The sequence below is a fragment of the Gallus gallus genome, chromosome 1 (genome assembly GCF_016699485.2).
Source record: "Gallus gallus isolate bGalGal1 chromosome 1, bGalGal1.mat.broiler.GRCg7b, whole genome shotgun sequence".
Taxonomy (NCBI): Eukaryota; Metazoa; Chordata; class Aves; order Galliformes; family Phasianidae; genus Gallus; species Gallus gallus.
Genome location: NC_052532.1, coordinates 78375020 through 78399411, shown reverse-complemented (window position 1 = coordinate 78399411; position 24392 = coordinate 78375020). Strand labels below are relative to the sequence as shown.

At 43.3% G+C, this 24392-nt stretch overlaps 1 protein-coding gene and 1 long non-coding RNA gene across 7 annotated transcripts in view; one reads left to right on the top strand and one right to left on the bottom strand.

Moving 5' to 3' along the window:
- Window positions 1-12462, bottom strand: part of YBX3 (Y-box binding protein 3) — a 24571-nt gene extending 12109 nt beyond the window's left edge. The window contains exons 1-5 of the mRNA NM_205406.3: window positions 12163-12462; window positions 8268-8331; window positions 6506-6539; window positions 1603-1692; window positions 1172-1294 (exon numbers count right to left, since the gene is read on the bottom strand). Of these exons, the coding sequence (NP_990737.2) occupies window positions 1172-1294; window positions 1603-1692; window positions 6506-6539; window positions 8268-8331; window positions 12163-12394 (543 nt within the window). The 5' untranslated portion in view covers window positions 12395-12462. The remainder of the gene's footprint in view (window positions 1-1171; window positions 1295-1602; window positions 1693-6505; window positions 6540-8267; window positions 8332-12162) is intronic.
- LOC100859625 lies at window positions 11709-24392 on the top strand. Of its 6 annotated transcripts, none has more exons than XR_005841543.2 (5): window positions 11709-12612; window positions 12805-13060; window positions 13306-13364; window positions 21689-21761; window positions 22408-24392. It is a non-coding gene; the product is annotated as an uncharacterized LOC100859625 (long non-coding RNA). The 6 variants fall into 6 exon arrangements; XR_006940013.1 differs by having other exon boundaries at window positions 14079-21761; XR_005841542.2 differs by having other exon boundaries at window positions 11709-12617.

Below are 24392 nucleotides of genomic sequence, written 5' to 3'. Positions count from 1 at the left end.
AAAGCATTCACTGGACAGTTGAATGAGATTTTAATTTCAGGAGAGCAAGAGGAAACAGAATTGATACTAGAACATAGCTAGTTGCCTCATTCCTAGTTTGTTAGCTCATCAACAAAACTCTTAGCTCTCTGCTGCATGGAACGAAAGTGTAAGCTGCAAACTATCACTACAAAGACACTCAGTAATAAAGTATCAGTTACCATCATCAACTTCTAGCACTCTCCAGGGCTTCATTCAGAAAGAATACTTTTCACATATTTAAACTTTGGAGGTATCTAACAGCATTAAAAGAGACTTCAATAGACAAGCATCAACAGCTAGGCTATGAGGAAGGATGCCTCCATACTGTCAACTCCGCAGAACAGGATGAAGAGAAATATGTTGCCTGGGTAAAGCAAGACTTCCATACTAGATCACCACACACTCCTGTAAATGATGATCAGACTAAACTGTTAGGGGAAAAAAAAGATGCTGTCAGGCCTGCCCTATGTTCAAGTCATTGGATTGTTCCAGGCACCAATGCAGCAAAAGCACAAAACATAATAGTAATTGCCAGAACCACAGCCATACACCACTGATTTAGACTTCCCTCCGCAAAATCTTGTACTGTAGGAAAGTTTTCCAAACCCTTACATGTTCATAACATGTTTGGGTAGTCAGTTTGAAGAAAATGCATTTTTATTCTGTACTGCTGCAGACAGTTCTATTAAGGGATGCTACAAATTAGTTGCCACTCTTATGTCAAACTACTACTGTGCCATGCAAAAAACAAAACAATGAGCTTTTAAACAAAAAAGCTTCTCCAGTCAACCTTCACAAGTGATTGTTACACTGCTCACTTAAGCCAGTATAAATACTTCCTATTGCTTCATGTAAAGGGCATGGTTAACTGCTTAGGTGCCTTATTTCTCAACAAGCAGATGCCCTAACACCCAAAAAGATACTTAGGACAGCTCTAGAATGGGATGAAAAGAAAGAGCCTACAGGACACCTAGTAATAGAGCTATCACTGACAAAATCAGAGATGTGCTGGAAACAGCCAGATTATTACTAAAGAATACTCACAACTTAATTAACTTAAGTCAAACATGTAGCTCCCTCTCTTGAGAAAACTGGAATTACTGTAGAGGTGGGGTGACCATCATTGATGAAGTATAAAAATTAAACTTACACTTCGAGGTGGTCCACGGCGTCTGCCAAAATAGCCACGTCGATAGCGGCGTCTGTCTGCAGCATAGCGGCTGCCTTCTACAGGGACTCCATCTGGCCCAGTGACATTAGCTGCCTCTGCACCCTGGAAGACAAAAAACATAAGCCATGGGTATGCAAGAAAAGAGCCAGGTGTAGCAAGAAGTGGAAGGAAGATAAAACATGAAGCTTGTATGCATAACATCATTTCCTAGCTATACACATTCCTTCACAGGTAGTGCAAAAGCAGGCCTGTTACTCATAACCCTGGTGTTATGGAGTAAGAATGTGAGTGCCACCCACCCCAGGGATTAATTCATTAAAAAGACTAGATACACAGCAAAACTTGTGTTACTTCTCAGAAGAATACTGAGAACTCCGTTGGATTACACCTCTATGCCTCAGTAATCTCACCTTCTCTCCCTCGACCACATCAAATTCTACAGTCTCTCCATCACCAACACTGCGCAGATACTTCCGTGGGTTGTTCTTCTTTATAGCAGTCTTTAAATAAAGATACAGAAAGATACATTAGTTCACTTTACACCCTCAAAGCCTTGTAGATGAGGAAAGAATATTCTTTCTGCTACAGTCTCAAATCCACATACCAGATGATCAGCCACCATACCAGAATATTAAAAAAAACACACAGATCTCTTTTCACAGGGTCTCCTTACTGAGTCAGAATTTACTCCTTCAATATTCATGAGCTTACAAAACAGCTGTTGCCCCAAGATTCCTTCTCTCAAGCCTACTGTGCATCTGGACCATTCTGCATGAATTTTCTATTTCCTGCATGCTCTACCAAGATGCAACTGCAGCAGTCATTAGGGGACACTGAACACTACAGAGAGCTTAAAAAAAAAAAATCAAGAACATTTTGGAGGAGCTGACATGAACAAAAAGTTATTTTGGCAATTCATGGTAAATTAAATAATTACTTTAACTCTGAAATAACAGAAATAAGCATTTTGCCTAAGCACTGCAAGGGAGACTCCAGAAGGTTAAGCAAGTCCCTACCAAACACAGGGAAACAGTACCAGAACAGATTATCTCAGACATCTTTCAGACAAACACTTAAATGTTACTAACAACATTGTTTAGACCCAGTTGGTATTACCCTCAACCCTTAAACTCATAGAAACACTTGGGCATCCACTGTTGATAGGCTGAAAATCATTCTAGGGTGCTTTCCAGTCAGAGGCATGCTTCCAGGACTCCTAAAACCCGTTCAGCAAGGCAAAGCAAGGCAAGGCTACTGTCAGCTCATTAAGTAAGGGTCTACAAACTTAAGAGACCAAAGAACACTAAACAACACATACACTGAAGATGCCAATATATCAAGACAGCATTTTATTTTATTTTTTTTTAACTGAAGTACTCTTCAATTAAAGACCAATATACTTCAAGTTTCCTGATACAGGTGTCTTGTTAGCATAAACAAGGTCGGTACAGATCTAATACTTAGAAGTACACAAATCCCACTTCAGAAATTAAGTACAAGGCAAGAACAGAAAAAGTCATCTGTGGTTTACGAAAAACAGGCCAAACGAAGAACAGCCGAGTTGCTGTCAGTGCATGGCAACTACAGTCATTCTATCAACAGTGGGAAATGTTTTAGGCTACTGAAGTACCAAATGAAAAATTCTAGTCAGTTTAAAGTTCAGCTTGACCAGTTTAGAAAAGATACTTCTATTTGTTGATGAAAATCCACCCCCTTCCTTTAATTTAGGCCTCATGTCCTTGTAGACTGCAGCTGCACACCTAGACAGTTATTCTCTGTACCCTGCAGTGTCCCTGAAGAACGTGAGAGCAACAGACAGTATTGATACCAAAGCAAAAAACAATCCAAGAATTTTTCTGATACAGGAACAGAATGAACTGCTCAAGTACATTCTTTTGGGAAACACCACAAGAGGCAGACAGACTCCTACTCTCCAGCAGAGACAACTTAGCTTTCCTGCTAACCCATTAGTAACAGCCCATTACTAATACCATCTGGAAGTGCTAGCTTTTCAATAAATGAAAAGTACTAATACTAAAATTGTTATCTTACTGTAGATTAAGTGTTTAATTATTTCACTACCACTTGTATTGAAATAATTGGCATGACCTCAGCAGACTTGTGCTCTGCATGACATGTCAGTAAGTTGTATTTTTAAGTCCTCTTTCTTAAAAAGGGGGAGAAGAAGAGAACTACATGATCTCTTTTCAGCAAAGGGTGTACTTAAATCAAGCTACTCAAACTTTCAAGAAAAGTAATGCAAGATAAATTGAACAGGACTTCATAACTGCTATTTCAGACTTAAGTATAGAGACTCCAGAATTTAGATTTGCAACTGAATAGAAGGCAGAAGCTACTACTTGGGAGACTGAGCTTGTTTTATGAAGGCAACCAGGAACAATTCTGAGTACATCCTAGAATTCAGAGCAGAAACTGTATGACTTAACTACTGCTACATCAGCAGTAGGTAAACACTGAAGAAATAAGATGCTTAGAGGCCTGAGCTTTAACCTTGGTGGAAAGACTTTTACTCCATATACCCAGGGAGGAGAGAATACTGTTCTCCCTGCTGCTGTTCATCACCATCCTGCAGGCTTCGGGACCTTTGATTCAAGGGACAGATGTTTTGTATTAACATAGACAGCACTGCACAATAAACTAAGATCTTTTCCAAAGGGACACTGATGAACAGAAGGCTATGACAGACAGTCCAGTACTCTGTCTCGAAAAGTTCTTTTCACACATGATATCACATCATTTTTACATCCAGCACTGTCATAATGAAAGCCATGATCTGCCACACCAGTTACTGATACATCTATATTAGGCTGCACTGTAAGCACTATAGTGTAAGAGGAATACAGATCAGTTCAGACAAGAAAAAGAAAACCATTCATCTCATCCACTGCACTAGCTTCCTCTTGGCTGCTTCTTGATTCCAGCTCTCTCATTAAGTTTAACTTCTCTGGCTATGCATACTTTTAATAGGGTTAAACTGCAAGACACCCCAACACACTCCACCTAGCACCCCACGTGAGCCAACTGCACAAAGATGCAAGCAGGACAAAGCCAAGCAAGACTCTCCCTTCACCATACTACTGTTTGGGTCCTCTGCAAAACAAAGGGTTAATTCAAAGCAAGCCATGCATGTCCTAAAGCGAAAAGCATTTTAATCTGTGCTCAGTTTATAGATAGCATCCAATAGCCATACACTGAGAATTAACCCCCTATCCTGATCATGAGACCAAGCTGTTCCCTCCTGTGTGTGTGTACACATGGGCAGTGGAGGGGGGTGGTCTTTGTTCAACTAGGTCAACCTTATTCTTAAAGGATTAGCTGTGTAATCCAGCCCATCCCAAGCTGGGTGCAGGGGAAGTGGAGGAGGAGCTGCACAGGCACTAACCACCAAAGACAGGGTAGGTCCCAGCAGGATGTTTGCAGAGGACTCATTCTCATTCCTCACAGCCCAGCAGATCTGGCCCCCTGCCCAAGAAGGGCTCTTCAGCACTGAGCAGTGGCCACAAGGCCCCAGGAACAAGGAACTCCTTTCAGCACATTACAGGAGGGGAAAGATGACAGATCACCCCTTTACCCCCTCACTTCCTGCCACTGTGTATTAAAACAACTCAAAACTGAGAAGCTTCAGAATATCTGACTGCAGCTGAGGCAGACTGCATCTGGGAGAACCTACTCTGTCACACAGAGCCTACAAACAAGTTACATTCGATGTGAGCTTGCATACTATGGTATTTCTAAAACATCAAGCCTGTTTTGCTTTAGTGTTTGTGTCTAGAGCATCTCATTTTCTCTGGTGGAAAAATAAAAGTTCCACCAGCAGTTTACAAACAGTTAAATGATCATCTCCACAGATGATAAAACAGCACAGACAGTAGCTTGCTACTGGCCTTCACTGTTTTGAAGCCTTCACAGGCAGTGTTCCCATGGAAAATGATGCTCCGTGTAATTTTTGTCATCAGAAGGACAGCTGGATATCTTCACACAGATCTCAGGGACACCTTGTTTTCAAGGCAGTTTTACACTGCTGCCCATGCAAAACAGATTTTGTTACAAGAACTTGTGTATCTTTTTCCTGGATACACTGCCACTGTGCTGCTAACACGCATCTGAATCAGTGTGCGCAGAACACAGTCATTAGAGGGTGACTGTTAGATTTGTTCATGAATTAAGACCTCTTAAGAAATTCATATATGCATCAAGAGCTCTCACTAACTAGTCCACTAGCTGAACTAGGAATGCATACTGAGAACGTGGACTGACACCGCCTTCACTTGTTCCAGGCACTAGTCTTACTCAGTTTCATCCATTTTAGGGATAGCGAGTCTAAACCCCTTGACTCAGAGGAACAGTTATGATGTTTAGTTTACTTTGTGGCTTCATGACTAACTTGGCATTCAGCAGCAATTTTAACTACACATGCACGTACCCTCTTCCCTCAGTGACCAACTCTGAAGGTAAGTTCACCAGCTATACTTCATAGAGATACTGTCACTACTATGCTACAAAGGAATCTCATGATTTTAACAATCACGTGGTCAGCAGATCTTTCATATGAGATGAGCTCCAAGTGCAGTATTTCATTTGTTGCTAAAGCTTCATATGATGCAAAAGCAGATCTAAGCCAGCCAATCAGTTAACATCAGAACACAGGCAGCATCCTCTGCCTTCCCACAAGTTGTCTGCGACCCAAGACTTATGATATAAACTTAGAACAGCCCACTGACAGTTCATGGAAGGTTAGCCAATGGCAGGCTGATTGGCAGCCTCTCCCTCCTTGGGCACACTCAGCACACAGCCTTCCACCCCTTCTTCTCAAGAACAGCTGCATCATGCAGCAACAGCTGATGGCAACCTAACCTGGTCAAAAGCCAGGCCAGATCACTTTCTCTCCAATACCAGGGAGGGCAGACAGAACAGACCCACAGATTAAGATGGTGGAATGAAACAAGACATGGGAGGAAAATGACAGAGTAGAGAAAAAGGGGGGAAGGACAGGTAAACAGAGGAGTCATCTCTGGTTGCGGGTGGAGCTTCAATGTTCAAATTAAGGCAGACACAAAACAGCATGATGGTTTGCAGTATCTACTCCCTCAAATAGGACTTAGAGGAAGAAAACATACCCTTGTATTCCTCCCTGAAACATACGCACGCCAGCTTGAGATATTTGAAGTAAATATTCTAAGCAGCAGCCAAGGTAAGTTGACCCCAGTGACCCCACTGTTCTATAAGTTACACTAGAAACCTATTGTAGGCCAAGGACAATGCTTATCTTTAACTACAAATACACACTCTTACCTGATGAACAAACACATCTTCTTTGGTATCATTTCTGCAAAAAAGAAAGTAAGAAGTCATAAGAGTTCAGACTAACAGACTTAAATAGAGATCTCTGACTTCACAAGTAAGGCCTCCCTTCCCCCAGCCCATCACACATCGCCTGGATTCCACACATTCTGTATTAGGCTATGCTATCAAGACCCTGGTCTGACTTTTCCAGGATCCTACCTTTAATAGCAGTAAGGACTTCCCATTCTTCACAGAAGTGGGGGAATGGGAGGGAGGTGCCCCATAATTCATAGGGAAGTGTTTTGTGTTGAAACAAAACACTGAATAAGTAATGACTGGACTACTTGCCTTTCACTGTTCCACTACCCCACCTCCCAGAACTTCCACAGTGCCTGCAACCTGATCTGTTATCCCAGAGGTCAAGCAACACTACCAACAGGACTGGCCACAGCTGTTAACAGCTCTCCTTTCAGGGAAGCTTAAAGTAACCCTGCACAAGGTGCTAAGAGCATCCACTGGAGGGAGAACCAGAAAACAACTCATCTGGTTGTCTAGATCACACCAGCCAGTTCAGGCTCCCACATGTAAAACATGAACATGTGTGAGAACACAGAACTGACACAACAGGAACAACCTAGATTCTATAGTCTAGTCCATTCATTCAATTCTCTGCAGAAGGAGCAGATACATCCTTCATAAAGGCTCTGTGAAGATAGTATCATTCTAACCTTGTTGTGCTTGGAATAAGTAACTTCAGCTTTGTCAGACAGTTATTATACTATATCCAGCAGAAAGCCCTCTCTTCAAAGTGCTCTGAAAGACTTGAAAAGCTTGAACTGAGAAATACTTTTATTCTACCTCACATAGCACCAGATAGTAGTTGCTAGATATAGGGCTATAATAAAGGGAACTTCAGATCCACAAAACAGGGACTCTTCTATCCCATTCTAGTGCTCAACTAGCCCAAATCTACCTGCAGCATAACAATTCAAAGACTTGCAGGACATGCATCTTTCAAGATACATGACCTACTGGCTGGTAACCCCACCCACAGCAGGGAGCTGGAACTTCAACATCTTTAAGGTCCCTTCCAACCCAAGCAGTTCTATGAGTCTATTAAGTGTTCACTATGCAGGAACCATTTCTCATAAATCATACATTTAAACCCCACAACAGATATTCCAGTCTTAAAAGTGAGAGCTCCCTGCAGTTAAGCATGGGTCTCATGCACCTGAAGTTGGAGGTGTGACAAACACTCCTTATAGCTATTGCTGGTGCCACTCAGATGTTCATTTATGTTTAGAGAAGAGAATAAAAAGCAAAAGATCTGCAAACCCAGGCCTAAAATACTGTTACATGATACAGGGAAAAAAATACCAGATGTACGCAGTTATTTTGACTAACATCTTAACACACTAAATTTTTAGCCAGAAGTATTCCCCCTTATCTTCCAGCCTTTTTCACATCTTAAAAAAAAGCCACACAGTCATGAAAGATAATATAGCTCATTAGAATTGTATTATTAGTAAACATGAGAAGCAATTAATAGACCAAACTAGTACTGAATTTAATGCTCTATATTTTCATCCCATACACACCACTGGGCAAAGAGTCACCTCAAAGGAAACCCAAGTTTACTGAATGCCTGGCCACTAAGTGCCCAAGCTTGTAGTCAGCTCCTTGGGCCACTGTTTGAACCACTAACACATGGTATATTATCCATATCATGAGTCCTTGTACAGTATATGCATGACTATCAGTTTAACCATACCTGTTGATAAAGCCGTATCCATTTCTGACGTTGAACCACTTGACCGTGCCAAGAACTTTTGTTGCTGGAAAAAAAGTAGTTTAAATAATAATTTATTATAATAACCAATAATAATACAAAACTCACAAAAATGCTTTTATACCTGCATGTGATGTCTCAGACCAGACCCCTGGTCTCCTTTCTTAATGCCAAAGGTGTACCATCATCTCCATTTCAGTTTATACTAATGCAGTAGCAGGAAATATTGCTTCCACTTGCGGCATGGTAGCTTCTACCATCTACAATCAAGTCCACCCCTATTTTCAGAGCTGGCCGTCCAATCTTCCTTCTCTATTTTATTTCTTATTCCAGAAACAACGAACCTCTAAACCTCTGGTGACTGCCAGTCACCTGTTCTCATTAGCTTAGTAGCTGTATGTTTCACACCTAGCAGAAACAAACTGTTTAGAAGTGCACTTTCACTCAAACATCCCTCCTTTTTTCTTCCTTGGAAACCTGAACTGGCTGAAGCAGCAGTATGGCAAACTGCATCCAACAATCTCAGGTGAGAAGGGCAGCACATGTTTATTTTTATGTACAGGCGCTCTCTTACATTGTAAATCTCATTCCAAACAAAAGCCCAACATTTGTTTTCTGCTTATATTCCGTACTCCAGAGCTCTTCCACAAAGTATCAGCTGTAAGCTGACCAACTATACACCCTGAAGCTTCTCAAAAGACAACGACTTCTCATCTCACAATGCCAAACTCGCATCTTATGTAGAAATCATACTGTAGCGTCTTAAATGATCTGGTGGAACTTGTTCCACCAACACGTAGGTAATGCGTGGGAGGGACTCAGTTGTGATGGAGGTAGTTCAGCCTCTCCTTTCTTGTCAGGAACTGAGGGGGGGACTACAAGATTTTCCCTTTCCAAGCCTGCACGAAAGGGAGAATTGGAGGGGATCTATAAATATTACTTACTACACAGCACTGCCACACAGTTGCAGTATGTAATATAGTGTGTCAAACAGTCACACAGTAATTTGAACAGGAGACACTTATAAAATACGTAGTCAGACAAATGCCAACTTCCTAAAACAGAATTTTTCAGGAAAAAAACAAGTAACAATCAAAGGGGGAATTTTGCTTGAGGCAAAAAGAAAATATCCTGGAAACAGTTACCTTCTCCCATATTCTTCCCTAAACATTCACAAGGCAATAGCATAGCTAAACAGACCTCTGGTCCTACACAGTCTTGCCACTGATATACACATATATACATAACACATACACACACCCCTTCCTGACAGGGGAGAAAGTGACCTCATCCTCCAGAGACACAGCTACAACAGAAACCTTTGCTGGTAGCAGTCCACTGTTATACTGTTGCGAAGGTCTACTGGAAGTAACAGACTGCTTTATCATCACACTTAAGTGAAGGTTTTCGCAAACATTCGTATTTTAGGAGCAAGTGTTTATATTCAGAAAAAGCAAAATCATGGAAGACTGCCATAGTAACTAAAGAAAAAAGGCTGTGCCTAGTACAGCATCCATTCCCAGCCTTCTCCTTGTATTCAAGAGAAGGAAAGACCCCAAGTTTTGCTAGCTGGCATCAACTGAATGACAATAGTTAACACTCTTATAGTAGTGCATTTAGGTAATCAGGTCATATCTAGGTCCAGATACTTACTGATATTATGAAGGTACAGAATACAGGTAAGAGCCCACTGCACTGAGCAAGTAAGTCAATGGGGGAAGAGGGGGAGAATTCAATTTGAGGGTTTTAGTTTGCTTCAATAAACAAGGCTAACGCCACTGATTGCTTTATCATCATTCTTTTCTCCTCTATTCTCTCAAAATAGCCATGAATATGTTGGCCTACTCCCATCAGATCGGGAAGAGGATGAGAGGCTCAATAATCTTATGAAAACTCTCAGAGGAGCCAGAAGACCAGCAGAAGGGAAGGTAGTCAAAACTCATCCTATGTGGCCAGCTGGCTGCTGATAAATGGAGATATGCACACACAGCTTTCGAGCTAGGCAGAACACCACTCTTCCTTTTGTTCAAGCTGTCATAGACTGCAGGAAGCCTCCAGTACATTCCTAAGATGGTGTACTAGGGAAGTAGTATTCCCCGCCTGCATTAGTGTAACAACGTCCCCGTAAGCATCACCAAGAGGGTAAGAACATTAGACATCAGTATTATGCTTGATCTCCACGTGACCACAGCATGGCTGTTGTTAAGCCTGAGTTGTCACAGTGGACAGATCAGGTAGGTAGAAGGACAAGCCCAGAGGAAGCCATAACCAGTCTTACTGACAATTCAAAGAAGGCAGTTAATGTGACGAGTCTTATCCCACTGGCAAGCAAAAGCTCACAGGTTTCCTACAAGATGCTGTGCGCATATCAGAGGAACCATCAGCCACTCTCATCCACATTTAAATAGCCTTATTTTCCTTAATTCAGCAGTGAAAAGCACATGAAAGCCGATTTGTCCTTATTGGAAGTTAGACACACAGATACACCAGGTAAGCCTCAAACCTTGCTTTTAATGTCATCTTTTTAAGAGGAGATTTAAGTGCACTGTACCATAAGACCTACTACAAGACCACTACATCCTTTCAAGCCCATTTTTTAATACATAATTTCTTCACATCTGAGGAAAAAGCTTGCCTAACACTAGGGCCAGTCTGCAGAAGCATCACCACGGTGGGTTATTTTTCCTACTAGACCAGGAAAAGCACTTGAGCCTTCACTCCCTCTTTGCCATCCTCCAGGAAATAGGGGGGGCAGAGGGGGATTGCAAGTGGGAGCTTGATCCACATGAAAACATTACCAAGAACATACCACTAATTTACTTCACTAGGCTCCTTCCCACCGCAGTTGCAATGAGGTCTTCACCTGCTCTTGTACCTGTTGCATTAAGATGTCAATCCCTCTAAAGAGAAGAGAAGATGCTGCCTTTTCCTCAGTGAAGACCAGGGCTCTGCATTAGTAGTAAGCCTTGCTCTTGTCTTGCTAACCTCTTAAAGTTAAGTGCTTATTAATAGTAGATTAAAAGTAAGATAAATAGGTTATGAACGTATAGGTTATGAATAGTAGCCTGCTTCCATGAGAGTAACTTCAACAGAGACTCGCATCCAGACCATTTCAACAGGTTGGTCCTGTTTAGCTACAGTTTAAACAGAAAAAACACACTGGGCACGTAGTGAAACAGCAATTGGGCATTTCACTTTTGCTACTGTAAAAGAAACAGTTAAAAAAAAACGGATCCTAGAGACATTACTGGAGCAGCCGCTGTCCTTTAAGAGTAAAGAAGTTCTGCCAAGACTTCAGAGATCCGCGCTCACGGTTATCCACGCGCTCTGCCAGCAGCCGATTCCGGCAGTGCGCTCACAGCCCCACGCCCGCCCGCACCGCTCCGGGCGGGGCCGGGACGCTCAGCCCGCACAACGCGGGCTCTCTCCACAGCGCGCAGCGGGCGTGCAGCAGGTGCCGGCAAGCCCGCCCCGCCGCCAGCGCCTCGACAACATGGCCGCGATCGCTTTCCTCGCTTTCCCCGCTGCCCACGCAGCCCCCGCCCGACGCTCCGTGACACGGGGGCCCCGTAGAATCGGAGTGGGAAGCCGCGCCCCAGCTTCGCTCACGACCGGCGGCGGCGCCTCCGCCCAACTTCGCGCCGAGTTGCGTGCGAGCCAGGCCCCGCTCCGCCGGCGGCTCCCCCCGACGCCGCCGCCACCCCGCGAGCAGCCTGACTCATAGCAGTGGGGAGCGGGGGGAGGAGCGGGGCGTCTGCAAGCGGGCAGCGGCTCCGCCCGGCCCGGAGCACGGCGTGCGCTCACCGTCAACCCTCCTCCCGCAGCGGGGCGAGCGCGAAGCCGCCACGCGACACCCCCCTACCCGCCCAGCACCCACCGAGCACTTTCTTCTCCGTCTCCCCTGCGGCGGCGGCAGCGGTGGTAGCGGCCGCGGAGCCGGACGCGGCGGGTGCCACCTCGCCGCCCGAAGCTCCCGGCGCGGCGCCGCTGACGGGGCTCTTGGGCTTGACGTCCGGAGGGGCGGCAGCAGGGGGCGGCGGCGGCGGCGCGGGGGCAGCTGCGGCGGGCGCCGTGCCGCTAGCGGTGCCGGTCTCCGCCGCCTCGCTCATATTGGTTGGCAGCAGGACGGGTGCGCGGCGCTGAGCAGCTGTTCCTCGGGCCCGCGCTGGGTCTTACTGCCCCTAAAATGGCCCCGCCGAAGTTTTAACACAGTCAGCGGGGGCCGGCGCCGGGAATTGCGCCGCCTCATTAGCATTTAAAGGGGCCGCACCGTGGTCGCGGCTGGACCGGGTGAGCGGGGGACGGCGTGGGGATCGGCCCGGGCGAGGTGAGGTGAGGTGAGGTGAGGTGCGGGCGCCGTACGCGCGCGAGTGTGCCCGTGCGGTGTACAGGTGGCCGTGTGTGCACGCAGGAGTGCGGGTGTGGGCACGCGAGCGTGGGGCGGGCGGGCTTGAGGGCGTGTGCGCGTGGAGCTGAGCGCCGCGCGTGCACGCCCGTCCGTATCTGTGGGTACCCGCAGGAGTCCCTCTGTGCGTGAAGTTGTGGATAGATGCATACGCACACACGGCTGCAGTCGAGAGTCCGAGATGTCAGTAGGCGCGTGGCCGTGCGTTGCTGCTCGCTCCCACGCGTGTGCAGGCAGACGCGTGCCGGTGCTCTGGCGGCGGTGCCTGTGAACACGGCTGTGCGCGTCTGCCCCGTGCTCTGCGTGGCGGAACAGCTCGTTTTGGACGTGAGTTCGAGTGCGCTCCTCTGGAGCCAAACGTCTCGATGAGGTGAGCCCAAGTGTGTGCGCGTTGGTTTTATTGCCCCCGCTTCTTTCCATGCTGCTACTTCCTTAGCCATGGTGTAATTTGCAGCCCCTCGAGCTTAGTTTCATCCCACTGCTGCCTCTTTCCCTTGCGGTTGTGCTTGCATCTCTCACCTTCCTTCCTGCCTTGACTTTTTCCCCGCTCTTCCCAGTTTTTGAACAGCCTCCCTACGTGTCCTTTTGGTGATGTTTCTGCTCTGTCTTTTGCAGTTTGCCACATAGCCGTTGTTTGTTATTGCCTCTGCCCTGTGTCCTTCGTTCCCTACAAGGTAGGTGCTCAAGCATCATGCACCTCGTCTTCTCCACTTCCCTCAAGTTCAGCTTTGCTACTCTATGTTCCAGAATGCTCAAATAGCGTGGGGTCACATTTGTTTCTCCCATTGCGTCCCATTTATTGACAATCAGTTGATAGTTTTCATAACAAAGATAAAGGTCTTTGAAGGGTGTCCCTTGCTGAATATCACTCAGCAGTACCAACACTGACTCCAAGAAAGGCTCAGATGTTCTTTGGCAAGGCACTTCTTTGGTCCAAACTTTTTGGCATGCCTGGGCCTCATTGACTGAAGAGGAATTGTCTTGGACAGCATGTAATGTGTATATTATAGCTAACGTATGTAACTAACAAAACTCCTTTTATTTTTTACTGAAACGTTTTGAAAAGGAGGACAACAAAACAAAACTAGTGGGATATTTGACCTTGTTTTTGTGAAACTAATGCATCAGTATCTGATTCAGTGGAAGTGGTTGCAATTCTTAGTGAGTTCTCGAGGTATTCTTCAAAGATTTGTGATGAGATTTTGCTCAGTTGTTGACAAATGTGCATACTGCCAAAAAGTGATGACATGAGTAAGGTGTGATTGTGAAGCGAGAGCTATTTTTCTCTGGTAGGGTGGGTCTGATAGAAGTTTACTAAAGAGACTTCATCAAGTTTTTGAGTTGAATATCTGATTGCAACTCTATATATTCCATTTAAAAATCCACAGGCAATGTACATCAACTGAAAAGGGAGTTGTGCACATACCAAAAAAATTGATGATTTTTTTGGCAGTCTTTGGCAATCTGAAATGTATCCTCAAATTCTGTTATGAGGATGGAAAGCATGGCTGCATATACACTGCTGACAGGACTGTCTTCAACCAATGTCTCGAAATGCATCAAATGTGCCAGAACTTAAGCTTGCCAGCATTTAATATTCATTTCAGACTCTGTTACAGTTTGAAACATAGCACATGTAAGTTGATTTTCACCATGAAGATGCACGCTTAACTCATTTAAATGAGTGGTCAAATCCACCAAAAAACATATTACAAATTATTTTGTACTTTTTTTGTGATCTTGTTGAGACTTTGAACATTATAAAATGTGTCGGCACCCTACGGGTATTCCAGATATTTCTTCCACAGTAAACGTGTTAACTTATTAAATTATCTTACAAAATAACACAAGCTGTAGTTTGATAATTAAATAAGAAAACATACGTGTCTGCATGTACAACAGTCGCATATCTTCCTGGGTACACACATGTGCAGGTAGATTGCAATATTATTATCAGCAATCACAGTGTTTTACTTAGCAAGTGGCACAAGCACACCTAATATGCCATACATGGGGATTTTGATGCGACTGAATGTGTGTGGTGGGTGCAAGAGGCAGAGTTAGCCCCTGTGCTGCACCCCCCCCTCCACAGTGTTCCATTGCTGCCTATGCAGCCCATGCTTGAGCTATGCACGATGGGCTCTTGAAAAATATTAGTAAAAATCACACAATAATGTTAAAATTTTACAATCTTCTGGGGCCACATGAATAGCTGTCCAGATCTGCATGTGGTCTGTGGGCCATAGGTTGAACATGCCTGCTGTAGGGTATGATTTAAACTGTGTGAAGCTTCCCCTACTGACACTCTTCAAGAATTGCCATCCTGACTCTGATGAATGTTAGAGCCAAGGGAAAAACACGCTGCCATACAGTAATGCAGACTCTCCCACAACTGCAAGCAGGCAGACTTAGCTACTCAAGAGACTGAAAATAAACTCACGAGCTGTTTTGATTCAAAATGCTGTCAAAGCATTAAGAGGTATTTCCACTCACACAGGTGTCAAAGCTCCTAGCTCATTAACTCCATTTTCTAAATCCTGGATGGAAGTTGTTATTACGGTTTCTATAATTTCACCCCTCTGTACACATGAAACAAAAAGATCATTTTTGTCCCACATTCTTTAATCCTTCACTCTGTGTTCATTTTCTTATTTTATGCTACCTTGTGTACTTCTACAAGGTACTGAAAAAAAATCCTGAGGATGCTCATTTGAATAAATTTTTAAAGGAAAGTCTTTGTGCCACTGATCGTCACCCTGTGGGCTTGGCCCTTCAGCCAGTTTTCTCTCCACTTTGGTCTGTTCACGTGGCTCACGTATCATTAACTTCTCTATATGGATCTTTTTGGAGACAGTGTCCAAGGCCTTACTAAATGAAGTCCAGGAAGACAATATCCAGTGCTTTCTCTTCGTTTACTAGGCCAGTCATTTCATCATACAAGGTTATCAGAATGGTCAAACTTGTCTTCCCTTTGGTTATTCCTGAAAGACACACTTGTCCTTCACATGCTTTCCAGGATTACCTGCTCTACCAGTTTTCCAGGGATTGAGTTGAATCTGACTGACCTGTAGTTTACTGGGAACTCCTTCTTGTTCCCCTTGAAGACAGGAGTGATATATGCTTCCCTTCTGTCTTTGAGCTCTTTAATACATCACCATTATCAATCAAGGATTATCAAGAGATCTTGCAGTGACATCTGTCAGGTCCCTCAGGGCTCATAGGTGTATCTCATCAGGGCATGTTATGTATGTCCAGTGTACTTCAGTGTTCTCTGATATAATCCTCCCTAAAAAGGTAACGTATTCCTTGTTCCAGCATTCTCCCAGACTCAGATCTGGGATTAACCAAGGCCAGTCTTTCTGGTAAAGACTGAGGCAAAGAAAGCATTCAGTATCTCAGTAATTTCCATGTCATATATAACCAGGTGCACTGTCTCCTTCAGCATTGGTCTATTCTGCATTCTGTCATTGATGTACTTATAGAAACCCCTCTTGTTTTCTTTGACATCCCTGCTCAGATTCAGTTCCAGTTGGACTTTGTTATTCCCAGATACAAACACCATTTCTCTGTATTCTTCCTTGGTTACTCATCCATGCTTCTAACCTCTGTATGCATTCTCTTTGTGTTTTGAGTTTGGTCTGGAGCCTCTAGTTCATCCACACAGGCCTCCTCACATTTTTGCCTGAGTTCCTGCTCATTTGGACAGACGCTTTGACTTTGCAGGAGGTTATTATTGAATATTTGGCAGGTTTTTTGGATCATTCCTCCCTCAAGGGTTTATCCCACGAGATCTTACCAAGATGATCTTTGAAGAAGCCAAAGTCTGCTCTCCTAAGTCCGGTGTTGTGATTTTGCTTTTTGACCAGCTTCTTCTTCTCAGAAATTCCACTATCTCGGTAACTGCAATGAAGTCTGCCTTCAACCTTTGCATCCCCAATGAGCCCTTTCTTGTTTGTAAGTGTACAGTCTAGCAGAGCACCTGTCCTCATCTCCTCCTTTATCACTTACATTAGGAAGCTGTCATCAGTGTTCTTCAGGAACTCCTGAATTCTTCATGCCCTGCTGTATTGTCCTTCCAACAGGTATGGGGCATGTTTAAAGACCTCTGTGATTGCCAGGGCTTGCCAATGGGTACTACTTCTAGCTGACTGTAGGCCTCATTCACTTGTTCTTTCTGGTCAGGTGGCCAGATCATCTGTATTTGCAGTCTGTAGTGGCAGACTTCAACTACAATGTCACCCATACTGGTTTGCTCTTTAATTCTGTGTTACTCACATCTTGTGTTGGTTCCTTATCCATTCCCAGGCAGAACTCCAGGCACACCAACTCCTCTGTCACATCAAGGGCGACTGTACCACATTTTTGCAGCCTGTCCTTCCTAAACAGTCTGCATCCCTCCATTGAAACACTCTAGTCATATGAGGCAGCCCACCATATGTCTGTGATCCCCGTGAGACTATAGCCATGCAATTGCATGCCTCTAATTCCTTGTGTTTATTCCCCATGCTGCATATATTATTGATCAAGCACTTCAGAGTGGCACCTTATATCCTGATTTCTTAGAAATGGTCTGTTGGGATTTTTATCTTCCAGTGGGGTCCATTAATAGAAGAAACTGAAACCGTGTGGTAAATGCCAGTTCTGCAACCAGTAGTTGATATAGTCCCTTCCTCCTCCTCATACTGTTCCCCCTTTCTGGCTGGATGGAGGATCACCAAGTCCTTGACCATCACCTCAAAATGAACAGATGATGCATTTTTATAAAAAAAAGAACTCCAGGGCATTTCTAAAAATTATTTTCTTTCTTAATTCATAGATCCATAGCACATCAACATCTTTCTAATACTGTAAGTTGGGGGAAATGTCAAGCTAAAACATGTAGTTTTAATTGCTCGTAATTTGACCAAACTGTAATGGCTTGGACTGAAATTCATAATTTTTGTGTGAAAAGTTCAGCAGAAGATACTCAGCTCTGAAAAAAAAGATGAGGTTAAAATACTTTGCTTTCTCTCATTTTAAATTGATTTAAGGCTTGTCTTTGTAAGTTACAGTGACTCCGTGTTTTTGAATGGAAAGTTGAAATTTAGCTGTGTTAGACGTATATATTTCCTACATGAGAAGAAAACAAAGTCCACCGGACTATTAGCAATCACATTTCTCCAGGTAGTTTCCTTCTGAAAAAACACTTAGCACATGAAGAATAGCAACTTGTGGAGTCGAGCTGAAAAATTACCTGAAGCTGCTGTGTGGAGGTACACTGAGTGTGTTGTTTGAATTCTATGTCAACCATGCAAGATCACTATAGGACACCGTATGGGAACTGTTGAATCATGGCCTGAACCTCTGATTGACCACCTGAGGCAAGCACTGAGTCAGCCGTGGGAGCACAGGTGAAGGCAGTTCACCTGTGTGACTGGAAGGGGTGAGGCCTGGCTCCACCTCTCCTAGACCCTATTTAAGGGCTGACTGCCACTAAGGAAGGATTTCTCTCTGGAGGTTGCTCCTTGTGAAGTGTTCTGTGAGCCTACAACACTCGTGAGCACTTTCATTGAGCACTTTCATTTATCTATGATTCTCTTTTCCAATGTGATAATCTTACTAAGCCTAACTTCTCCGTATACTTATTGATCATCCAATACTTTGCAACATCTGTATTCTTATTGACCTTACAGACACTGGTGGGCCATCCACAGCTGAGCAGGTCATTCTTACAATTGCAGTTCCTGTGTGTCACTGTGGTACAAGTCACCAATTTTTGGAGCTAGAATTCTGTCCCTGTTACATGCCTTCTGATGACCAGGTTACAACAAAAGCAGAAGCTGGCTAGGGAGCATAGGCTCCAGGGAGTGCAAGAACAGGGCTTGCCAGGAACTGAAACATCCAGGATGATGTTTGTCAGCAGGAGATTAAATACCAAAGCAGCAGCCAAGATAAAACTGCGGCTTAAAGAGCAGAGGAAAAGGACTGGCAGCAAACAAAAAGAGATGGAGGAGCTAAGAAAGAGTAAGGAGGCGTGAAGGTGATGAGTTGATGGTGAGTAAGTCAGAGAAGAAGAAGAAGCACCCTTCTCACAGCTCAGGATGCTGTGGTTCAGTTATCACCTTGGAGCAGTCCACTGGCCTTGTTTAGTGTCCTGTGTGCTTTGCCTGCTGTTACTTCAGATCCTCAAGTGGAAGGTTTCTGAGCTGAAGCACTGGAGAACCAGGCTCTGCTTCCCACACATTGTAGTTGGAGTGGCTGTGTGGGACAAAAGTGCTACCCCCCAGTATGTTCAGGTCTTACTCTCAGGAGGGAACTGAAACACGTTTTGCAAAAGACACTGAAGCTGCAAAATTATGCAAGGAAAAGTTAAGAGATACTAGAACTGAGATTACTTTTAAGCTTGAAGTTCAGCCCCAATTTGTGTAGAGATAATTATACGTTTCTTAGTTAGATGATCACACCTTCCTCTTCTCTCAGAATCCTGCCTTTTTCAGTGAGTGAGCTGCTTCTCAGGGATCCCTTTCAGCCTCCACTCAATGTGCAGATCAAGTTATTATTTAACGTATATCATATAACACTTAGAATAGATACAGAATTTACTGGGGCCGCTTCTATTTAACATCTTTATTAATGATCTTGATGAGGAGATTGAGTGCACCCTCAGTAAGTTTGCAGATGACATCAGGTTGGGAGGGAGTGTTGATCTGCCAGAGGGGAGAAAGGCACTACAGAGAGACCTGGATAGACTGGATTGATGGGCCAAGGTGAACTGTATGAGTTTCAAAAGGGCCACGTGTTGGGTCCTGCATTTTGGTCACAACAATCCCAGGCAACCCTACAGGCTTGGGAGTGAGTGGCTGGAAATCTGCCTGACAGAAAGGGGCCTTGGTGTACTGATGGATAGTCAGCTGAATATGAGCCAGCAGTGTGCCCAGGTGGCCAAGAAGGCCAATGGCATCCTAGCTTGTATCAGGAATAGTGTGGTGAGCAGGACTAGGAAAGAAATCCTGCCCCTGTACTCAGCATTGGTGAGGCCTCACCTTGAGTTCTGTGTTCAGTTTTGGGCACTTCAATACAGAAAGGACACTGAGGTGCTGCAGCAGGTCCAAACAAGGGCCATAAAGCTTGTGAAGGGCTTGGAGAATATGCCCTACGGGGAACGACTGAGGGAACTAGGGCTGTTTAGTCTGGGAAAGAGGAGGCTGAGGGGAGACCTTATTGCTCTCTTCCAGTATCTGAAAGGTGCGTACAGCAAGAGTGGAGTTGATCTCATAGGTGACAGGATGAGGAGAAATGGCCTCAAGTTGCACCAGGGTAGGTTTAGGTTGGATATCAGAAAAAACTTCCTTACAGAAAGGGTTGTTAAGCACTGGAATAGGCTCCCCAGGGAGGTGGTTGAGTCACCATCCTTGGATGTGTTTAAAAACCGTTTGGATGTGGTGCTTAGGGACATGATTTAGTGGAGGGTTGTTAGAGTTAGCATTGTATGGTTCGGTTGTAGTTGGACTTGATGATCTTTAAGGTCTTTTCCAACCTGAGCAATTCTGTGACTCTATGATTCTACTTGTACCTTTCTTTGGGATCCTGCAGGGCTTTTACTGCTGTGTATCCATGGTTCTCAAGAATTAACTAATGCATTTTAACCACCGTTCTGAAGATGGGGAGCTGAGGCAAAAAGAGACTACTGCTACTGTTTTCAACTATCTACTGATTCTGCGTAGTTGCTTGAACACATGTATATTTCTATCCCAAGTAACTTGCTGTTTCTACAAGTTGGGTGGGACATGAAACACCTGAATGAGGCTGGGACATGTGGCACAGGAACAGAGGAGGTTCATACCTTCAGATGGAGGCTAGGCAAGATACTACCCTAAAGCACAAGTGCCGTTACACACTGAATGACGTATACTGTTTACACAAAGCAGAGTTTTGGCTACACCTAGAAGCATGCAAGGCTGAGGAGAGCAGGGTAGCCCCTGGGTATGCTGAGGAAAGGTTGTTCATATCCTGACACCAGGGAAGGTTGCTTTTGCAGATCCTGAGTGAGAGATGTCTTGCTGCCATATCAGGCTGGAAGCTTGCCCTTCTTGTAGAGTTGCACTTTGAACCCCATCTTTTCTCTTGCTCTTTCACACTGTTGAGTATAGGTTATCATTCATTGTGTGCAGTGAGTTTCTCTCCTCAGGTTACTGATTCTTCCAGTGCTCCATGTGGGCTCCCTGGGGAGCTGCACTCCATGTTTTGGATCCCCCAGGTACCTGCATTCAATTCAAAAATACTTTGTGATTTTTATGACAAATATTACACTTTACCCACGGGGCTCTCTTTCATGATTGTGGCCTCTCAAGTCCTATTATAACCTGAACATCTGTGTTTGCATTCCTTTGTACAGAACTTGCTTACTCCAAGCTAGCTGTGGAAATGGTATTGCTTTAAACATAAATAATAAAAGAGATAAATAATCATAATTTCTTTTTAAAAAATTAAGATTTTAAATCAATCTCCATGATTTTTGAGTTATGGGAATTTATAGTAGTGTGACATAAGAATTCTAGATCAGATAGATAGAGTCTCTTTGATTTGAAGATAGAGTCTATTTGATGAATACCATTTTCTGCTTTTAAAGTTGCTTTTTAGGGGCCACAGTTTCTACTGCAGAGTCTAAGAGGAAAATGGGAGTTGTGAAGATTTTGCGTAGTATGTGGTATGCAGGTTGAGCTAACAAGTTTTGTAGTTAGAAAATGCAGTGTTAAATGAAGCTGAAATATCTGAAGATATAAAATAACTTCTGTAATGTATTTCTTGGAAAAAAATTATGACTTTCAATAAAGTGGAATGGTTTTGTTTCAACAGTTGCAGAAAGTAATATTTAAATACAGCATATCCAGATGATTTCATGAACAGAAATTATTTTCTGTAATACAAATAAAAAATATTTTTTTAGTAGTAAGCAGCATTTTTCTGGGGACATGTTTCATAAAATGCAGGAATTAAGAATTACCTCTTTTTCTTCCAGTTTTGGAAAATAGACATTCAAAGATGAAGAACTGACTTTAAAATGGAAAATCTTCCCTGTTCTAGTTGGAAATGTAAGAGAGTTCTTGCATTTTAATCATGAATTTAAACCACAGATTCAAGATAGAATTTGTCCTACAGTATGCTCTTAGACACATGCTAGCATATTTGGGACCTTATGTTCACTATAGCTGGTACCTGTGTTGATGTTATCCTAACATTGGTAGTACAATGGTCTGCCACAAGCAGGTCATCTAAACTCTTCTCTTTACCTTCCATATTGAAAATTTAAGGTTATGGCATTCATGTAACAACAACAACAAAAATTAAAATATGCATTAAAATGCGAGGTTTGATCCACTGAGTCAGTGGAAGAATGGGCTTGTGATTAAGCCCGAAGTGTATGACTGGATCTAAAATGTATAGGCTTAATCTAATGATCTAGTGATTTTAATTACTTCTACATCACAGTTTTCTGTAATCATCAGATACTTCTCAAATACTGTCTTTAATATTGGTTTGAAGTCAGTTTGTTGACATTTTACAAAATCCAGCCACCTTGGCTTTGGGGTATCTTGAAGTTATGTTTTTTTGGGAGGGAAGGGTGATGTTGTTTTGTTTGTTACTGAAGACTTCTATTAAGAAAAAATACCTCACACTGACTTTATTGGAAAATATTGATCGCCTCTAAGTTCTTTAAACTGTTCTGATTCCTTCTAGATTAAATGTCTGCAGGACACAGCAGATGAAGGCAAAATGCTGCTTCACCAGCCTGTGTTCAGAATACTTTTTAGTAAAGATGTCAGAGAGAAACAAAGAATATCTAACGAATATTCCACATTGAAGCTATGGCAGTCTCTTTTGGAAAGTATAACAAAGTTTCAGTGGCAGGAAAGCAAAAGACTCCAGTAGTCATTTTTCCTTGATCTTCATGTTGTCCTATAAGAATCTCCAAGCCCACTCTGAGAAACTTGATACTGAACATGGGAATTTTTTTTCCCCAGTAGACAATTTGTCAGAACACAGTGAAATTGGATTACATTCATCAATGTATTTACCCCAAATAAAATTAACAAAGTACATAAAAATGTTAAAGAATTCATTTGAATGTGCTAAATGACTGTGTTGGTAGTCTACATACACTGCTTCAGCATGGCGAATGAAGAACAGTCCATCACAAAGCAGCCCATAGCTTCACACTGTGCTAGGAAGCGTTGGATCAAAGGGCTGATGTGTTCTACCAGATGATGTGCTTCAAATTTGGTTGCAGTATCTGAGAATTATTGCCTATAAATAATGTTGGATACTTCCAGATGGAGGGACTTTAATGGGCTGTTAGTATTTCCATCAGGAGTTGTGTGTAACAAAATGCAGAAAAGCTTATGAGCAAAGTCATTTTGACTCTCTGGATATCTCAGAAATACCAAGAACCTGATTGCAGGCCAGAGTTGAAAGGCACACACTTGAGAAAAAGCTGCTGCTTCTAGACAGTAAGAATTTCTTTGCTAGGAGATCAAGGATCAGACAAATGGTCTGCAAAGACTGCAGAAAATTCTCTGTTGACAGGCTTACATCTAAAAAACTTAGATTAGTTCCCAAGTCTGTCAAAAACTGGGTAGTTGACAAGGCTAAAATATAATATTGTACTGCTGTGCTGGTGTGCCTTTTAATGAAGAAACTGAGGAAGGAACTTAGCACGAGCTTGCTAGAGTTGTTCTTAGGTTCACTCAGTTATCGGAATGTCTCTGTTGACCTACTGCCCTCACTCAGCTTCCCTGTTTTGAACTATCCTTCAGAAGAGGGCTCAGCTCAATGCAGAAGCTTATATTCCAGGATAATTCATACCCTACTCTACAGTGGAGTATTTTCAAACCATGTTAAAAGAAGTGCAAGCATTAGTGTGCACAGACTAAAGAAGTCACTGTGTTAATTTTCTAGAAGTAGAACATTAAAGCCAACTGAACTGCACATCCATCCACTGAACCTTCTTGTGTGTCTTTGGCTCCTTTCTAAGCTACTAAGTAGTAGCTAACACAGGGAAAGCCTGTTCCCCTACCTGTGACCTCCTGTGTCTTGTCCTTGCCGCAGGCACAGAATCCATCCTTTCCTTTTGCCCTATCTAAATCTGCATTGGCTTCATCCTCCGTTCCGTCTGTGCGGATGCTCCCTTCTATCACTTGTCCAGCCAAGGCTTCATGCAGTGTCACATGGATTAATGTTACATAAAGTGAATTCACAATAGAATGTGTTTTCCTAACTGAGTATTAAGTATATCCGGAAGGTCTTTATCAAAGGGAGGAATCCATTCACTCAAGCACTGAACCGTGAGGCGACAGTCATGCTGGTTTGTTTCCATATATTTTTTTTAATTTACCATTTTGAAAACACTGGATGAATGCCAGCTGATGGCTCTAAACAAGGTAACAAGGTGTCTACAGGCTTGAGCTCTGTGATTCTCCTCTAGTCAGGGGCTGCTCTTGAGAGACAACTTTTCTCCTATTTCTCAGAGCCGGGTCCCAGCAATGGTAACAAGTACACAAGTATCCTTCCTACTTACTTGAAAAGGAGCTTAGCCCTTAGCAAGAATATTTGGCATCTATGAAACGTCAAGAGGCTGGAAAACTGTAGTGGTTTTCTTATTGTTGTGTAATTTCAGTGGTATATTTTTGTTCACATTTTGAAAATAAACATTTCACAGTAATTTC